The sequence below is a fragment of the Diospyros lotus genome, chromosome 8 (assembly GCF_014633365.1).
Source record: "Diospyros lotus cultivar Yz01 chromosome 8, ASM1463336v1, whole genome shotgun sequence".
In the NCBI taxonomy this organism is placed as follows: Eukaryota; Viridiplantae; Streptophyta; class Magnoliopsida; order Ericales; family Ebenaceae; genus Diospyros; species Diospyros lotus.
The window spans coordinates 41,885,452-41,904,220 of NC_068345.1; the positions used below are offsets into that span (position 1 = coordinate 41,885,452).

General features: G+C 38.4%; 1 protein-coding gene and 1 non-coding gene across 6 annotated transcripts; both read left to right on the plus strand.

Annotated features, from left to right (window-relative positions):
- The first annotated feature begins 1,910 nt into the window (after positions 1-1,910).
- On the plus strand, positions 1,911-17,831 carry LOC127808143 (alkaline ceramidase). 5 transcript variants are annotated; one of them, XR_008024878.1, is made up of 4 exons: positions 1,911-2,132; positions 9,826-10,135; positions 16,462-17,105; positions 17,435-17,831. XR_008024878.1 is itself a non-coding variant. In XM_052346542.1 (4 exons), exons 3-4 carry the CDS (start codon positions 9,864-9,866, stop codon positions 16,973-16,975), a joined length of 786 nt encoding a protein of 261 aa, XP_052202502.1. In that variant the 5' UTR covers positions 1,911-2,132; positions 2,673-2,726; positions 9,826-9,863; the 3' UTR covers positions 16,976-17,424. The 5 variants fall into 5 exon arrangements, 2 of the variants coding, with proteins under 2 accessions (XP_052202502.1, XP_052202501.1); XR_008024879.1 differs by having other exon boundaries at positions 16,462-17,055; XR_008024877.1 differs by lacking the exon at positions 17,435-17,831 and adding an exon at positions 17,161-17,424 and having other exon boundaries at positions 16,462-17,055.
- LOC127809011 (small nucleolar RNA snoR35) lies at positions 7,127-7,207 on the plus strand. Its single transcript, XR_008025022.1, has one exon. It is a non-coding gene; the product is annotated as a small nucleolar RNA snoR35 (small nucleolar RNA).
- Positions 17,832-18,769: the final 938 nt, after the last annotated feature.

Consider the following 18,769-nt stretch of genomic DNA (forward strand, 5'->3'; position numbering starts at 1 on the left):
CCTGTTTGATTGGAAAAATATGGAAAATGAAAATATTTTTTAATTTTATAAAAAAAATTACCTCCTCTAGTTGTAATTTTCTATGAAAAATTGGACAAAACATGTTTCAATGTGTTTATCATGAAAAAATTTTCATAAAAAATGTCAAGTAATCAACCATATAAGTATGAAAATTTTTATATTGATGTGCCATTTTTTATCGAAATACAATTTCAATTAAATACACCTTAATTATTTAGAGGCTAGAATCATATATTTTCCTATGAAAAGCTTATCACCTCTCAATTTTAAATATGAAATATTAAATACTCTTCTATCATTTATATATATTGACTACATAATAATCTAGTTAACATCAAGTGCATAATAGACTCTCAATAAACATACAAAAATAAAATAGTAAAACACCACGCTTAGCGTCAATTGGATTACAAACTTATCAATAAATAGGTTGTGGGCTGACAGTCAAAGTAAAAAGGATGAGGAAGTATGGATCAGTCATGGGTCATTGGTTGAAATAAAAAAAAAAAAGCAATGGGTGGGTCAATTGCAGGTCGTTAGTTGGAGGAAGGGAAGTATGGGTTATTCACAACTTGTGAATCATCGATTGAAACAAAAAAAAAAAAGTCAAGATCAACTGAGACACCAGCACTCGACGAAAAACTCAATTTTTTCATTTGGGTCGACGAGAAAAGTGAGACAATAATAAAGACAATGACTCAAGGCGGAATGACTCAATGGTTTGATCGATTTTCTTTATGTTTTTCCTTTCTTTTGTTTTTCTTCTTTCTAATTCATTTTACGTGTAATTTATATATTATTTTAAATTAAATTAAGTAGTCAATATGTATAAATTATAAAATTTAAATATTCAATAGGTTATATTTAAAATTTAAAGAATGAGTTACAATTGTGTTTGACAATTATATTATTATGCAAGTGTTTTATTTATCTTTTTCAATTTATTGGACCAAACAATTGATTTTTTTTATTTTAATTAGAAAATCAAATCATAATTAATTTAATAAAAATTGAAGTAAATAAAATAATCGTCTCTTTGAAAGGTAATTCAGTGCAAATAAAATAATGGACCTGTTTGTTGCAGATTAAAAGTTGCAACTTTTAGCTTCTAACTTCAAAAAAGTTGGGATATAGTGTTTGTTTTAACTTATAACTTTTACTAGCTTTTGGAATGGTAGAAGTTGACTTTTTCAAAACTGAGGTATCCCAGCTTTTACAACTTCTGCTTAAATGATTATATTTTTGTGACAATTTTGCCCATATTTTTAACAAAAAATTACTCTCTTGTCTACACAATCATAGATTTTTCTTCTCTACCGTCATCTCCATTTTTCAAATCTCTTCATCTCTCGTCATCTTCCTCTTTCTCTATACTCTAATTAATTTTTTTATAACACTTGAAACTTATACATATACACTAATTAATTTTTAAATTATCATTCTATAACTGCTAAGGGTATTATGGATAATTATACAAAAATAAGTTATTTTACAGTTTATGGTATCAAATATCACAACTAATTAACAATAACTTCTAAAAAGTTGTAACAAATAGGTTCACAACTTATTCTAAGTTTTAAAAAATATAATCTAAAAATTAAAAATTATAATTTCTTTAATTAAATTGCGACAAATGGGACAATACTTTTATGCTTGGGATTTGAATGTTCTAGATCTATTTAAGCGAGTGCAATTTTGTTCACCCTCAAAAACGGCGGTGATGGTCACCCTCACAATTTTTGTGAGGGTGAAAAAGCAACGGAACGGCATAAAAATATTAAATGCCGTTCTGTTATTTTTTCACTCTCACAGAAATTGTGAGGGTGACCATCACCCCCGTTAAAGGGGGTGAACAAAATCGCACTCTATTTAAGCATAACCCTAAAAGGCACATAAGGGAACGATTTCGTTCCCCTACGCTTCACTTCGCTCTCTCTCTGTCTCCCCGCGATTGGGGCTTCGAAACCCTAAGCCGCTCTTTCAGAAATAAGATTTATGGCTTTGCACTGTTTTGGCCTTTCGAAGGACCACATGTTCTGATTCGGATGTCGTTTCATAGCTGGCTGTACGATTCTAATCCTTTCGACGCAGAGGAAGTCGCAATGTTTGTAGTAAGTTCTAAATATATGAAAATATGTTTTCTCTCTGATCCTGAACGGAAAACTTTTAGACATTGTTCGTTTTCTTATCGTCATTTCAAGCGTTGCTCTTTTATTTTTTATTTTTTTTGTGGTTAGGTTTTGATGATTTTGTGTTTGATTGTTATGTCTGTCTATTAGATTTGATTTTGGTCGTGAGTGCAGTTCTTATTGTGGTGGTTGTGCTTCTTCGGTAGTTTTGGGTTTTTTTGCATGCTAGGCGGATTCTCGTATTTACCTGCAAATGCAATCGGTGATTTTCTATTTGGCTACTGAGTGTCTTATGGGAAGAAGAATTTGAGAAGAACAACAGAATTAGAATTTGAATTATAGAAGTCTCGGATCTATGAGTCCAAACAAACTCCAAAACTGAGCATGTCGGAAAAGATAAATAAGCAAAGAGAAGAGAGAGACCAATTTTAGTGTAGAGTGAGTAGAGAGAAGAGAAAGATCAGCAATATTTTTCTTCCCTTGAACTGATGGAATGCCGGTTCTTTATATCTGAACTGGCAGAATGTCGGAACACCAGTACTGACTGGGATTGACTGGTATGGCTGATATTTTCTGGTAAGAAACTTTTCCCTTTTTGTTCCAGATTCATAACGACATATTCTGGTCAGCCCAGTATGAGGTCTACGACCATGGGTAGTGTACGGAGAAACTGTATGTTCTCTTTTTCTGATTGGTTTCTTTTATACAAAGAAGAAGAAAGAAGAATGGACCATTCCACAAAACAAGGACAGTTTCTCTACGTATAAACATATCAATTATCATTAGTGTCTATTGTAGAGTACTTTGTACTGTATGTATATATACACATGTGGCATTGTAATTTGCATGGGAAGTTTCGAATGGTTTGTAAGTTTGGGAAAATGCAAAAGAAATCAGAGGGGGCAAAAGGTTCTCCAAGTTACAAATTATATAACTTTTATTCATATTCAAACTCATAACTTTGGTTACATGAATGGGCAATATTTTTAAGGTCTCTCTGTAAGACTACTAAAAAATTTTGAACTCTTCTAAACTAACTCTGCCTAATATGGTAATGTAATACCACTTGATTTCTACCATGCATTCTATTAAAAATTTCAAGAAAACCAAATCCATTATGCCGAAATCAAAGACTTGTAATGCCATAAAATTAGTAATTTCGTTTTTTATCTCGTGGGCTCTCAATCATCTTTGACTTTGTGGTAAAAGGCACAAGATGAAGTGAAGAGTGCTTATGCATGCCTCATAGATGTGAAATCACTGAAATGCGCGTTAATTCAAAATGTGTAAAAAATGCTTATATAGCATTAGTTCCAGTTTATAACCATAAAGAGTTAATGCAAAATCTTAAAATCATAAATGACAAATAACCAACACTAATAATAACAACTAAATAAAAAAAATATTATCATAAATAAATATAAAGTGAAATATCAAAAGAGGATCCATGTAGCCAATCTTGCTGATGTTGGTGCTCTTTATGCACCCTGTGCATATTTATGTTGTTAACTGATTTGTGGTAACCTTTTACCGCATTAAATTCATAGTTGATCTCTTTGCCGTTGTAGACCTTGTTCAATGTCCAACTCTTAGTGACATCTCCATTCCCTGTGCCCTTGTACTGCTTGGTTTATTTGTATCCTGCAAGTGGGATCTATGATCAGCCCAAATCTTGAAGTGGGTGTGTTGGACCTATGATGGGAACGGGATCGAGAAGCCTAATATCAGTGACCCTTGGAAATATAGGGCCATATGGAGATATCTCTGTATCCCTTGGTGTGTGAATGGGCAAAACTCCACAGTAGCCCTACCTAGTGTATGGGTGACAAATTTGTGCTTCAATATGCAAGAACTGTGCAAAAGAATCTATCATCGTATGTGGGTAGAGAAACCTCACCATTATGTAGAATGCATACAAAATAAAATTTGTGTGAGTATGACCTAAAATACAAGTGCCATATCCAGTAGTGAGGATTGGAGGTGAACCTAAATATCCATTGAGGACAAGTATGGGGATGGGGGGAGGGGTCCTCCTGCCCGTACCCTGCACCCCCTTTGGCCATTGCCATCCCTTTTCATGCATACATCCAAAGAGTGTGCCTGCAAATCACAGGCTGTGGGGGTAGGAGCATGATGTACACCCTTCCAATCAATACTGCTACTGGAAAGACTAGCAATCTCCCAAAAGATTTGGAAAATATAAAGTGATATGAGTCACATAGACATGAGTAGGTATGTATGCTATGGCACTAACGTGAGAGTGATGATGCAATGAAAAAGAGTTTAATGCAACAACGAGAGGGTAACAGTTAATGCAATACAGAAGTATGTAAGAAAATTTGTAAGGAGAACATGAGAGTAAACAAGTAGGCCATATCATGTCTGGGTGTGTGGCATTGTCTTTCAATTGTCTATAGTAACCATCTGTCATGTGTGTTGATCAGCACTCTGGTTAATTATATCCAATGTCTAACTAACATAGTGCACCACAACTAAGAGTCCTGCTATTAGCATAGAGTCCTATCAAGTCAGTCCCAAGTATATGTGTAAAGTGATTTGCAGTTGATATGCAACCGGATATCCATGTAAAACATCGTATCTAGATGTAACATATAACAAGTATAAATTATAACATAGCATAAGAGTCTCATGACACAACCAAGTTAGGATACCATAAATGTTTAATAGATTCATCTCCCTGTAGTTATGAAAAGACTGGGGTTCGTCCATGCATCATAAAACATGAATATACAAGTAAAATAAGTCATTTGAAAACAGTCATAACATAATCTAGCCACTGAAACATGCTGGATGAGGAGGACTGATTCAGTTGTGCTTCTCTCTGGTGGATCAAGTCTAACTACAATCATCAAACTATCTTGACTGTGGATCAAGTCTGGGAATCCATGTGTAAATTGACTGTGAAGAAGTTGTTTTCACTGTACTGAGCCTGAACACCTAAACTAACTCAACTAAACAAGTTAAAAATGGAGATGTACCTCTAAAAATGTGCTGCTTGCATGTTGTTGTAATTGTATGATGATGCAGTCATGCTGGCGTTATCATGCCGACTCTAGTGTGTTGACGTGACTACGATGACATCACTAACTGATGTCATGGTTCAACATTCAAAGTTAATGGCCAAAATTAAAGTCTACAGGTCAAGGTGACTTAGTTAACTTTAGGTCAGTTCAGTCTAGGCTCAGCCTGACCCTTCTAATGGTTTGGGCTCGGGCTCGGGCCAACCCAACTAGGCCTGGCTGTGGCAAACACAGACAACCCAAAGGGTTTTGGATAGGGGTCATTCTAATTCAGTAGGATTTCCCAATTAGGCCCTATCCTCACATAGGATATCTCGAATAGGGATATGATTGCCTAATTTGAATAGCCACACATAGCAATGACATGATCCTAGGGCTTAACCTATGATCAGTTTGGGAATCGGAAAAATCCGATTCAGCTACGGCCAAGAACAAAAGGAAATTAAGGAGGAAATTTGAAGAATGAGGGAGAGATTAGAAGAAGATTAGGGGAGAATAGAAGAACAGAGGGAGAAGAGAATTGAGTGAGACGAGAGAGTGAGAATAGGATAATGTTGTATTCAATTTTTGCATGCCTTCTCCCATGGAATGGGATGAATACATATAGGTGTTGGTGTGGGTGTGGATGCAACAGATCATCCCCCCTCCAGCAGTTACAACAAACTATTTTGTCCTTTTCCTAAGGCCTCACATGTGGCCTTCTAATTCTAACATAATTGATAGCTGGAACATAGATGCAACAATTAAAGTAAAAGAATTACAGCATAACCCTTCTAATTACCCTTGGGTTGTGACAATCCCCTCTCCTTGAAAGGTTTTTTGCCCCCAAGAAACTTACAACAAGGAGACATGGCTCTTCATCCAATTCCAGCCTTCTCTATCGGGTTCATCCTCCTTTCCTTCTTCTTATGTGTCCAAGATCAATCTCTAAGGCAACCTGATAGAGTTCAAGTTTAGTACCAGCAACACTTGTTCCTGCACCTCCATGGTGCGCCACAACTGCATATTGAAAGAAGAACCAGTCATGAGGGCACTTATCCACCAAGTATATAAAGTCTTCCATCACATAATTTGAGACAAGGTCTAGAAAACAAAACCCAGCCACATCAGTATTGTGTTCCCAATCTTCTACAATAGCTGACCAATCAAGATTGGTCTCCACTTTAAGAGTACAATCAGTCGTTGGTTCATTCCACCTGGCAGTAGACATCAACTTGGATTTTCTAGTAGGAGCAAAAACCAACACAACAACAATAGTTTTGTTTTCTTCAGCAAACCTTTCGACTCCTTCAGCTATATCCTTTAGTTTTCCTCCAGCTAATGTTGTTTTCATCTTCTTGTTGCCTATTTTAACCCAAGTCAAATCCATATTTTGTTCCAAATTTGATTGTTCCTCAGATTTCGGTAAGTTCGAAATATGAGTAAAGACTTTAGCACCAATACCCGTTGCGCCACTCTGATTCCATGTAATGAATTCAGCAACTTCTTTTTCTGTGTTTGCTAGAATATCCTTCTACAAGAACTTCTTTTTCAACAATTTCCGATTGTCCCTTTGCTTTTGCTGCCCTATCAACCTCACCATAGCTCAGGTTCTTCCCAACATTGCCCCCACCAACTATGTTTCCCATTGAACTTGTAATTCGAGATTCTGCCTTCCCAAGGGTTGGAGATGCTCCTAGCCCATTCCTGGAACAACATCCCAATTACCGATTGCAGGAGAGGTTGGAAGAATCCCGGGAATAGACCCATCAACTCCATTTGTGCCACTATTATATCCCGGGCTTCCAACAACACTCATTCTTCCACTATTTGTCACCCCTGAATGACCATGTGCGCTACTATGGGATATCTGAGAAACGGTAATAGGGAGATTGTTTGAGGTAAAATGACCACTAGAAATGCTTCCAACAAGTTGTTGTACTCCTTGAATGGTTCCTGCATGATGACAAACAAGGGATGCAACACCAGATTGAGTATAGAATGATGTAGCAGAAGACCTCCCAGTACTATTTGGAATATTTGAAGTCAATTCATTCATAGATGACTGATTTTGGTGAGAGAACATGACCATTAAATTCTGTAGTTGATCCTTGATCTGAGCTCCCACTTCATCTATAATTCCATTCGACCCTCTCTCCAAGCCCCCTAGAGAGGTCTCCAACTTCCGATCCAACACCATGATTGCTACTTGCTCACGTTTGCTTCCGGTCTCCAATAATTCCACTCGAACCTGTAGATTAGTGGCTGCCAAGTGGACTTGCTGCACCTGGCACTCAAGGTTCTTCATCCGCATCCCTTTTGCCATTGTTGATCTTACAGAATTTTCCCGGTTCAGCAGCCTTCAACTCAAATTGGAACAACCAAGGATTAACTGCACGGCTATGTTAATTCGGTTTGCTTTGCCTCTCAAAATTTGAACCGAGAGTCGTCAGAACGTAACGACCTATGAACAATCAGAAATTAATCCTCGTGAAGCCTTGGAAATTAGCAGCGATGGAATGGAGCAGTCACAGCCTGAAAATCGTTGCACTCGCCGCCAATCAAGAAGACCTACAATCGCTGCGACCCACACCCCCAATCACTGTCCAATGGCTGGGGCCTCTAACTCTCCTTCGGAATTTAATTTTGAGAGATGCTCACTTGCTTTGATTTGCTTCCGGATTGCGAAATGCCTTGTGGTCGCCTCCCTGAACCACGTCTGCAATAGCCAAAATCCCAAATTCTATCGTGGCAAGGAAAGTTCGTTGGACTGCTAGACTCGCCTTGAATCCTTCCTCTGGTTCTGCCTACTTAGTGGGCGCGTTTGATAAAGGCCTCCACAACTTCCTCGCCCGCGTCGCCCTTCAATGGATTTCTGCCTACTCAAGAACGCCTGGGTTGCTCGCTTGTTGGAAATAACCACGTCAGCAGCAATATTTGGAAACCCGTTCGGAATTCTCTTTGCTAGATCGCCATCGAAGTCCTTCTCCCGACTCCAAACCTAATTACTGCCACAGTAGATACTTTCCAGATCAAATCAGAAGCTCAACCTATCCACCGTCAAGCCAGATTTGCAACAATCGCGACCCACCCAATCACCGTCCACTGGCCGCAATCACTGGCTTGGTTTTGTACTTTATTAGAATTGCTTCACCTAATCACCAATGTAAATCATTGTTGGAGATCGATAACAGAGTCGGATTCTTTCTCGCCTCCAAAAGTCGAACAATCTTCTCGGTCACCTTCTTCGATCTGCTTTGCTTGCAATCGTTGTGGATTCAACGATCGTATTCCCTGCCGGCTCCTTCCAAAATCAAATCAAAAGCGACCACTTACCCGCCATCAATCACTTTCCTGCCTTAGGTTTTGTTACTATGAGTCGCTTCTAGAACAGATTCCTGAATGTATTGACTCCAATCGCACCACCGAAATGGTTTGACTTTGTCGCTCCGTCACTGCTGTGCTGTTTTCGAAATCGCCTCCTACGACTTGTTACTTTCCGCCACCGATTGTCGGTCAACGTCAAAACCTACTATGGATTGGTGTCCGTTCTGCCAATACTATTTTCTTTAAATTCCGCCGCTAAGATAGTTGAAATTTGCAAACACATAAGAAGCAAAGGTGACGGATGTTCAATGGTATTCGCCGGAATCATCGTCAGACTCACCTTCAAAAGTCGAACACACTAACTTGATTGCCAAACTCATAGTCGATGAATGACTGCTCGGATACCAATTTGACATGATCCTAGGGCTTAACCTAGGATCAGTTTGGGAATCGGAAGAATCCGATTTAGCTACGGCCAAGAACAAAAGGAAATTGGAAGAATGAGGGAGAGATTAGAAGAAGATTAGGGGAGAATAGAAGAACAGAGGGAGAAGAGAGTTGAGTGAGACGAGAGAGTGAGAATAGGATAATTGTGTTTTCAATTTTTGCATGCCTTCTCCCATGGAATGGGATGAATACATGTAGGTGTTGGTGTGGATGCAACAGATCACCCCCCTCCAGCAGTTACAATAAATTATTTTGTCCTTTTCCTAAGGCCTCACATGTGGCCTTCCTAATTCTAACAAAATTGATAGCTAGAATATAGATGCAACAATTAAAGTAAAAGAATTACAACATAACCCCTCTAATTAGCCATGGGTCGTGACAAGCAACTATGGCCACATAGGGGTGTTTGTATATTTTCCAGCTGCATTTAGTGTTTCTTGGAATTGTGAAGAGTCTTGGGGTTTGTGCCCCCTGGTTACCAGTGATTGAACCACCCTTATCAGCTGGAGTTCAACCTCCTCATCAACATATATTATGAATATATTACATTAATAATAACTAATAATTATATTATTTTACTGTTATATTTTAAAATAATATGTAACTAATATACTATTTTAAAACATTGTAAAAATGCCTTAATATTTGGTGTTTAAAATGACTAAAGAAATTGAAACATTCACTTTTTTCAACTTTTTACCAACTCATGTTCATTTTTTTGAAAATGGCAACTTGCCAAATGGTGTTCGGAAAAATGACAACAGCTACAGAAAACTGAAAACTGAAAACTGAAGTGTAACAAAATCAAACAAAGCATTATGGGATGCTCATTATTAATAATAATCCATGGTTGGCTTGATAAGTCTCCCTATTTGCTGCAGGTACAGAAATTTGCATGGTTTTAGCCACATTGTAACATATGGGAGACAATAGGAGAATGGCAGATGGAATTTCAAGTTTCTGGGGTCCTGTCACATCCTCCACTGAATGGTGTGAAAAGAACTATGCGTACTCTTCCTATATTGCAGAATTCTACAACACTATATCCAACATCCCATGCGTTATTTTGGCACTAATAGGCTTAATAAATGCCTTAAGACAGCATTTTGAGAAGAGATTGAGCATTCTTCACCTATCAAATATGATACTAGCTATTGGGAGCATGCTATTCCATGCCACATTGCAACACATGTAAGTAGAATTCTTGTCATTTCATCTTCTATTTATCTGTCAACGTCTTGCCTACTTATTGTTTTTCAGTTTTGATCACTTGGAATTGTTTTTAAGGTATAGCTTTAAATTTTGCCTTTTCAGTTTTGGTGGGAGTTTGATCAGGACTAGTTAAACACCAAATTCTTGCTTCAATGCTTAATCAGTTATTAATCCAATTTGGATTGATTGATTGAATGAACAAGCATATATGTTAATGTACTTAATTCACTCCAATACTTCTTGCTTGTGTGTGTGACTGATTCAATGAGCATATATGTTATGCTAGTAGCCCCAATTGCATCCAATCATATCAACTCTATGCATGTATAGTAGTAATTCTACATAGATTTTTTGTGTTATTTGAGTTTTGCATTTGAGTGGCTGAATAATCTAGAAGATCTCGGTCATGTTAGATTATTTTTTGACAGTAGCAAATTAGGAATAAAAGTCTAATTTGCATGTATTTAAGTGAGGGGTAGATAGGGTATTTTATTCTGGGTTCTCTCTCTCTTGTAACTACCGCCTCTTATGTCTATAAATAGAAGGCGATAGGTAGACTGTCGAATGACTGAAAAACAGATCATTCTCATTGAGTTGAGTGCTGTACTGTTAGAGGAAAGTTTGAGAGAAAGCTTTGTAATCTGCAGTGAGGGTTCTCGAGTGTATCAGTGAGGGTTGTGGGGATGTGCAAGTGATTGATTGTACTATTCTTCATCAAGATTATAGTGGATTGCTCTCTTTTAAAGGCTGGATGTAGGACTGATGTAAATCAATCCGAACCAGGATAACTTCTTGCGCCTGCTGTTTGGTTTGATGTTTCTTACTTAATCTCTTTTACTGTTCTTGCATTTCCAGTTTACATTTTCTATTGTGGATGTTTTCTCGGATGAGGGTGTGAGAATTGGCAAGAACCAATCCTTTTGTGCTCCTAATTTCTAACATTTTGTTTTGTTTTCAAAATTTGGATGACATTACAGTTGGGGTGTGTCTTAGACAAACAACATGCTGCAGTGGATTGACATATTCTTTTTGTGCCAGGATGCAGTTGATGTCCTGTGAGGGGAGCTACAAATATCCCTCCTGCTTATATGCTTGGTTAGGTAGAATCATTTCCTGAAGCTCTCCCCCACCAAACTCCCACCCTCCTCCCCCATCTGTCTTACTCAAGAGAACAAAATAAAAGAAGAAAACCGTAGAGTTGCTGATAGGAATCAGGATGAATAAAGATACTAGTTTTATGTGATTAGTAGGAGTTTTTGAGTTTATCTAAATGTATTTAGTTTTATTAGGACTGCAAGTAGACTATGTGATAAGATTTAAGTTGTATTAGGTTAGGTTACCATATTAGGTAGTTTTGAATTTTTTTTTTTTTTGGTTGTTTTAGGATTATTATCAAATGTCAAACCTATATTTATTGTCTCATTAGTGCAATCTGAAAATATGTTTTTGATTGATTGAATAAAAATTATTGATTCTTCTCTGCTGAAATCTGTCTGGCTTTCTTCTGCCTCTATATTCTTCTTCTTCTCCTATCTTCTCTCTCTGAATTCTTCTTCTTTTTTCCTCTTCTGTTCAGATTTCTTTCTCTTCCTAATCTCTTTTTCCCCTCTCCCTGATTTTCTTTTCTTTCTTCCCAAATTATTTGCAATCTTCTTGCTGTCCCGCATCAGTTGGTAACAGTACCTTAAACAGCTTACAAGATCTGTTCATCATTATATGTGTACATAGTGGACATAAATCTGCAAACCTTGGAATTTCTTGTAAAAACACTAGCCCTGTTCAGTTATTATGTGAATATTTTTTTTTTTTTTTGTTCCTTGCATCAGTGTTCTAAAAGGCGCTAGGCGCTAGTCGGGCGCCAGGCTGGAGCCTAACGCCTAGGGGGCCTAGGCGGGGCCTAGGAAAACTGCTATTTTTTTTTTGTTTTTTAACTTTGTGATGTAATTTGATGTTATTTTCAATTAAATCAAAGTTGAAAAGCATCAATAATGCAACATAAACCAATAATACAACAATAATGGAATGACAAGTGAAATATAGAATTAAGCATGAGAAAACAATTGTTGTAGATCAGTTCTAGGTTCAAACTTCAATAAGACAAAAGCAACAATAATGCAACATAAACCATATTTGAAGAATCTAAGTATCTAAGTATCTAATTGGAATTCTTCCTCTCCATATTCTTCCAATACATGATCTTCATCAAACTCAAAATCAAATTCATTGAGTTCTTGCTCATCTTCTTCTTCTGATTGAAAATCATCTTCATGAAGCTCTCTCATCCTAGAACTTCTTCGAGGTTGAAGCATCTCGTCTGCTTTGGATGCTTCACCAATCACTTCCCTAGTAAGCCCCGTACTAGGCTCAATTTCTTCATCATCTCCTCTTTTTAACAATCCATCCTTGTGCATTGCTGGCATCACTAGCAAGTAACACATCAACATTCCTTCCCTTCTCCCTCTTTTGCTTGTTCATCAGTTTTGCATTAAATTGGACATAGACAAGATTATTCAATCGATGCACATCCAGTCTATTTCTTTTCTTCGTATGTATCTACATAAATAAAATAAAGTAATATCAATTTAAATGATAGATACGTTATTGATATTAAAGAAATATAGTTCATATTTTCATAGGGATAATGACATTAAAATATTAAAAATGTTTTAAAATATGCACTAAACCTTTCAAAAGTGCTCCAATTTCTTTCACAACCGGATGAACTACTGGTTTACGAGAGCATTCTTGTTGCCATTCGTTGCAAGTTTGGAGTTTGATTTCCATAAGTCATCCACCATGTAACTACATAAGTTAACAAGTATAAAGTAAACAAGTTTATACACTAATACACATTAGGAACTAAGAAAAGGATTAAAGGAATTTTATACGTGGATTATAATTGTCATCATTTTTTGAACAGCCTTGAGCTTCCCACACTTTTCCAAAAGCTCTCTCTTTACGAGTATACTTTGGCAACTCAACATTTATGACATGACCTTGCAATTCAAAATGATCATCACCATGATAAAACATCTCCACACAATTAAAAAACCCATCCATCACTTCATTATCAAGATATATAGTCTTATTCTTGAAAAGGTAGTAGGGATTCAAAAGGTAAGTCGCCAAATGCAATGGACTATCTAGCCTATCTTTCACCCTTGCTTCAATAATCTCTATAACAGGCTGATAGTTTTCTTAAGATTATTTAGGGCCTCCTTAATATCTTCCTTTGCTTGCTTAATCTCTCCATATAAAAAACCCATAGAAGGCTTTCTATTTGCATCAACAATTCGAAGCACCTTCACCAAAGGTACAAAAACCTTAAGGCATAAAGTTACACCATTCCAGAAAGCAATGCTTATCACAGTAGCATATGCTACTTTCCCTTTAACATTCTTTGACCATTTACACTCCTCCCATTCAGAGTTGGTAAGCATTGACCTCAATTGGGCCTTTTTCTCCATCAAACTCTGCAAAGTAAGAAAAGAAGAAGCAAATCTAGTGACTCTCGGTCTCACTATATCTCTCTTCTTCGTAAATGACCTCATTAAGGACAAGGTCTTATAGTGTGCATAAATGAAGATTGTCAAACTCTTTGCCTGATCAATGACTTTCTTATATCTTGGCATTTTCCCAATACTTTCAAGCATTAAATTGATGGTGTGAGTAGCACATGATGTCCAAAAGATATTTGGCCTCTTCAGCTTCAATAATTTTGCTGCTCTCATATTGTTGGCAGCATTGTCGACAGCATTGTCGGTTACTATTTGGGTGACATTTTGTGGCCCAACTTGTTCAATGCACTTGTCCACATACTCAAATATGAGTTCACTTGTATGTGCTTCGTCTGATGCTTCTTTTGAAGAAAGAAAAGCAGTACCAATGCTAAAATTAACACATAGGTTCATGATGTTCCTTCTTTTTCTATCTGTCTAAGTGTCTGTCATAATAGAGCACCCATTTTGTGCCCACTCTTCTTCATGCTTTTTCAGTAAGTCTTTCATTCTGTCAACCTCGTCCTTTAATAACGGTTCCCTCAATTGGTATTGACTAGGAGGTTTGAACCTCAGCCCAAATTGACCAACCGCCTCAACAAACAATTTGAAGCTATCTTGATCAATAACATTGAAAGGTATACCAGCTTCGTACACCCATCTAGCACAATATCCTTTTACAGTCTGTGTTCTCTCTTTAAACAATGCTTCACTAATATTTTGCTGCCTTTGCGTCATTCTTGAACTCAAACAAATTTCAGGACTAATGGAGCTTGCAAACTTATCTATAGGGCCAAGAGTACGAGGTGCTTTTTTGCTCCCTAACTCTTCCAATTCATCTTCATCATCCACCCCTTTCCCCTTGTCAGAAATATTAACCGAGGATCTCATCATATCTTCCTCCTGCTTCTTATTCTTCTTCTTACTCTTTGCCTCAGCAATAGCATTCTTGCATTTAGCTTTATCATCCGGAGAAGATTTTGGACATGCAGAAACATTTCCGGAATGTGGCCGATTTGTTCTTTGACTCTGTAAATTCCTCCAAACATAACTTTACCACACAACTTGCATTTAACTTTGTCCATATTCTTTGGATTAATTAACATTCCATACTCCCATCCAACATCATTTGATTTCCTTTTAAGAATTGAGGCGGCATCGGACGATGCTTCCATACTCCCAATTCCATCTGACATGACTTCATTTTTTCTTCTTTTTTTTCCTGAGTAAATTGACATTGAATGATTGAATTAAAATAGACAATTAGGCTAACTAGCTAACCAACAAAGTCAAAAACTAACAATAGCCCAAGCAGCACCAGCAATAGCAAGCAGCAACAAAGGCAGCTTGCTACATTTGTTGCTTGCTTGCAAGTTGCAAATATTAATTTTTTAAATACATTAATAATAATAATTAACAAATATTTGAATAACAAATAATCAAATATTAATATAAATACTAAATTAAATTTAAATAACAGAAAAATATAAAGAAAACAAAAGAGGGAGAGGCAACAGCAAGCAGCAACAACTTACTGCTGGCTACTACTTACCGAAGGAGGTGGAGGCCCGGAGGGTGAGTGAAGAAGATGAAGGTTGAAGTTGCTGCAAGAGCAAGAGACAACCAGTAACAGAGTGTGGCGGTGTGCGAGCAGCGAGCACGAGACAGTGGCAACGGCGAGTGAAGAAGGTGAATCTGTAAGAGCAAGAGACAACCAGAGTGTGGCGTGGCGGTGTGCGAGCACGAGACGGTGGCGACGGGCCGACGGCAACTTTGCAACTACAAGAGACGGTGGCGGCGTGCGAGCACGAGAGAGAGAGAGGCGATGGCGACGGTGATTCAGCAATAGACTGTCGGTGGCGGTGGGTGCGAGAGAGAAGGGGAAATCGACGAGAGAAAGGGGTAATGGGTAAGGGAAACAAAACCCTAATCAATTTATACTAAATGCTTCACGTGGCCCAGGCGGCCGATTTGGCCGCCTTGGCCAGGCGATTCACGCGGCTAGGCGTCTGCCTTGGTGCCGCCCGGTACCGATTAGCCGGGCTGGTGCCTAAGGTGGCCGATTTGGCCATAATCGTGGCAGCTAGCGGCCGCCTAGAGCCTCGGCTCCGCCTAGGCGGCCGCCTAGGCCGCGTTTTTGTTCATTGCCTTGCATAATTCATCTTATGCATATATGAAAGGAGTTGTATGAGACAATAACCTTGTGTACAGTTCTAGAATAGAATTCTCTGACTTGAATGACTATGTAATATAGATGTCTGCTCAATTCAAAGGAAATTATACACAAGCTTTACAAAATAATTATAAAGCCATAAAACTAGATATTGATTGCTACAGACCCTTAGGGTTGGCGTCATGTTAAGAGGCCCTAGTGGCCTCCTATGCCACCTGGGTTCAAACCTCTGGAGTGAGCTCACACACATTTCTATGTGCTTACTTTAGTGTGTGTGGTTTATGGGCTATTCCATGCGCTTGATGTGTTATTCAATGCACACCTTGTGGTTGCAGTTTTTCATCATTAGCAAAAAAGGAGGAGAATTTGATCCCAATGATCTAAGTTTACATGATGCTGATGTAGAAGTGTGAAAGCTAAATATAGATCTTGAGAAGCAAATTATTATTACTCAACCATAGTGATATTTGTGTTGTGTGCATCCAAAACATGGGACATACATGTGCTTGGAGGCTTGAGCAAATGTGTGTTTTTGGTCAGCCAGTAGGTGTTTTCTATAGAAGGTCAGTGTGCATGATGCTTCATTATTTAGATATTTGTGCTAATGTCTGTTGTTTTTACGCCTTCATTCTCAGGCAACAACAAAGCGACGAAACTCCAATGGTCTGGGAAATGCTCCTGTACCTTTATATCCTATACTCCCCTGATTGGCACTATCGTAGTACAATGCCCACCTTCTTCTTCCTCTATGGGGCTATTTTTGCAATTTTTCATTCACAGGTCCGTTTTAGCACTGGTTTCAAGGTTCATTATGCAATCCTCTGCCTGCTGTGCATCCCAAGGATGTACAAGTATTACATTTACACACAGAATGTCTCTGCTAAGCGGGTTGCAAAGTTGTATGTGATCACCCTATTCCTTGGTAGTTTGTGTTGGCTGTTTGATCGTGTACTCTGCAGGAAAGTGTCACATTGGCCCTTCAATCCTCAAGGCCACGCATTGTGGCATATTTTCATGGGTTTTAACTCATACTTCGCAAACATATTCTTGATGTATTGCCGTGCTCAGCAACGGGAATGGGCACCAAGGATTGTCTATTTTTTGGGGGTTCTTCCTTATGTGAAGGTCCAGAAACCAAAATCCCTGTGAAAAATAGGTTACAGGGGTCAAGGATAGTCTTTTCACAGTTATTGGGGTATTGAAGAGATCTTAGGCGACAGAACAAGCAGGCAAGCAATCATTTTTGTTTTCATCTGATTAGATTCAGTCATATTCATTGGTACGTATGGATCTATTTTGAATTCTGATTTTGTTCCTTATTCTCCTCCTTGCAGTGTACAATATTTATCATTAATTTTCGATTCCTCTGGTAGAGTATTCAGTTTAATTTCCAGGGACTTCTATTTTGTTTGAGAGTATAGCATTACTGCACCTGAAGCCTGTTTTCTGCATTCTTATGTTAGATCTAGGAATAGATATATTTGAGAGTATTCCGATTAATGCAATTGAAGCCTCTTTCTGCATTTATGTTAGATATGTATAGGAACCTGCTATAACGATTTGTATTGTATTCGGCGATCTGAACTCACTTGGCTTCATTATTGCCAGGGTACTGCTTACTGTTGCTTCTGGAGTTGCTTATATCACACTGGTAAATTGGGATATGCGAATATTTGCTTTTTGCATATAGTTTACTGTGAGCATAAGCTGCTGCAACATATATGGGTTCAGTTTATCGCATGCAATACTAGTAAATTTATGAGGTATATGTGGGTAATCTGGGTTCTTTTTCCATCCCAAGTGTGTAGTTAAGAGCAGTAGTGTTTGGATGACAACAATATTGAAATGGGTCCTTTACAACCATTAAAGATAAGTAGGGCCCGCTGTTGCATTCATGTTTGTTGGGCTTGAAATGTAGGATTGGGCTGGGACACTCTCATGCCCAATATAGTTAACAAGAATTTTTTAATGAAGCGACCAATTTATTTTACATATTTAACACATAATGTTTGGCGTTGGAAAATGTCAGCTAATCGTATTAAAATGATGTATATTTTCCAAATATATGCATTGCTTGTGAAACTTTTAGAATATTTGTTAATATACATGGAAGTTATTTTAGTCCAATCATGGTCCTAAGCTGCGTCCACAAGGCTTGATAGTAACACGTATGGGCCCATTGAGACCCAGAGAACGCCCAATCTTGTACAGGATGGGCTTAACTTCGCCCGATGGGGCCAATAGAACCACTTGCCGTCCTGCAATTACCCTGCCGGGCCGAATTATGTACAAATTTGGGCCCAACCGGTTCAATGGGAAACGCTCATGGGCCTATACTGGTCCAAGCAGCCCCAGATGTTAACGCTTGTATGGGATCGTAGTGGGCCGGCCTATTTTGTTCGGACGTGGGCCTGCTGTGGCCCAATTGTGTACAAATATGGGCCTCACCGGCCTAGTTGGAAGCCCTCGTGGCCCTAATCTGGTCCCATCAGGCCCAGTTTTGAATGCTTGTTGTGCCCCTCATGGGCCTCAACTGGTCTAACCAGGCCCACTTTGCATGGGCTTTTAGTGGGCTGGCCTATTTTGCAGAGATGTGGGCCTAAAGCTGGCTGATGAGGCCTATTTATGAGTGTTTTTTGGAGGGAGGCAACAAGTTTTGTTCGGATGTGGGCCTAGGTTGGCCCAACAAGGCCTAATTATGTAGAAATGTGGGTGGGTGGTATAAATTGGGCCTTTTTGGGCCCAATTGTAACGCTTGCCTGGGCTTTTAATGGGCCTACCAAACGCGATCATTCACAAACATGGACCCAACAACCGGCCCAACAAATGGCACAGTTTGGGCATCCCCTCCAGGCCTGCAAGCCCACGTTTGCTTGCTAGCCCCAGGCCTTGGTTCATGTTTCTACAAGCAGTTCAATTACCCCCGTAGTGTTAGGCTGAGCC

Coding starts and splice junctions, on each gene's coding strand:
- LOC127808143 (XM_052346542.1), top strand. CDS start 9,864: ATGGGAGACAATAGGAGAATGGCAGATGGAATTTCAAGTTTCTGGGGT. Junction 10,136..16,461: donor CATGCCACATTGCAACACAT/GTAAGTAGAATT, acceptor CTTCATTCTCAG/GCAACAACAAAGCGACGAAA.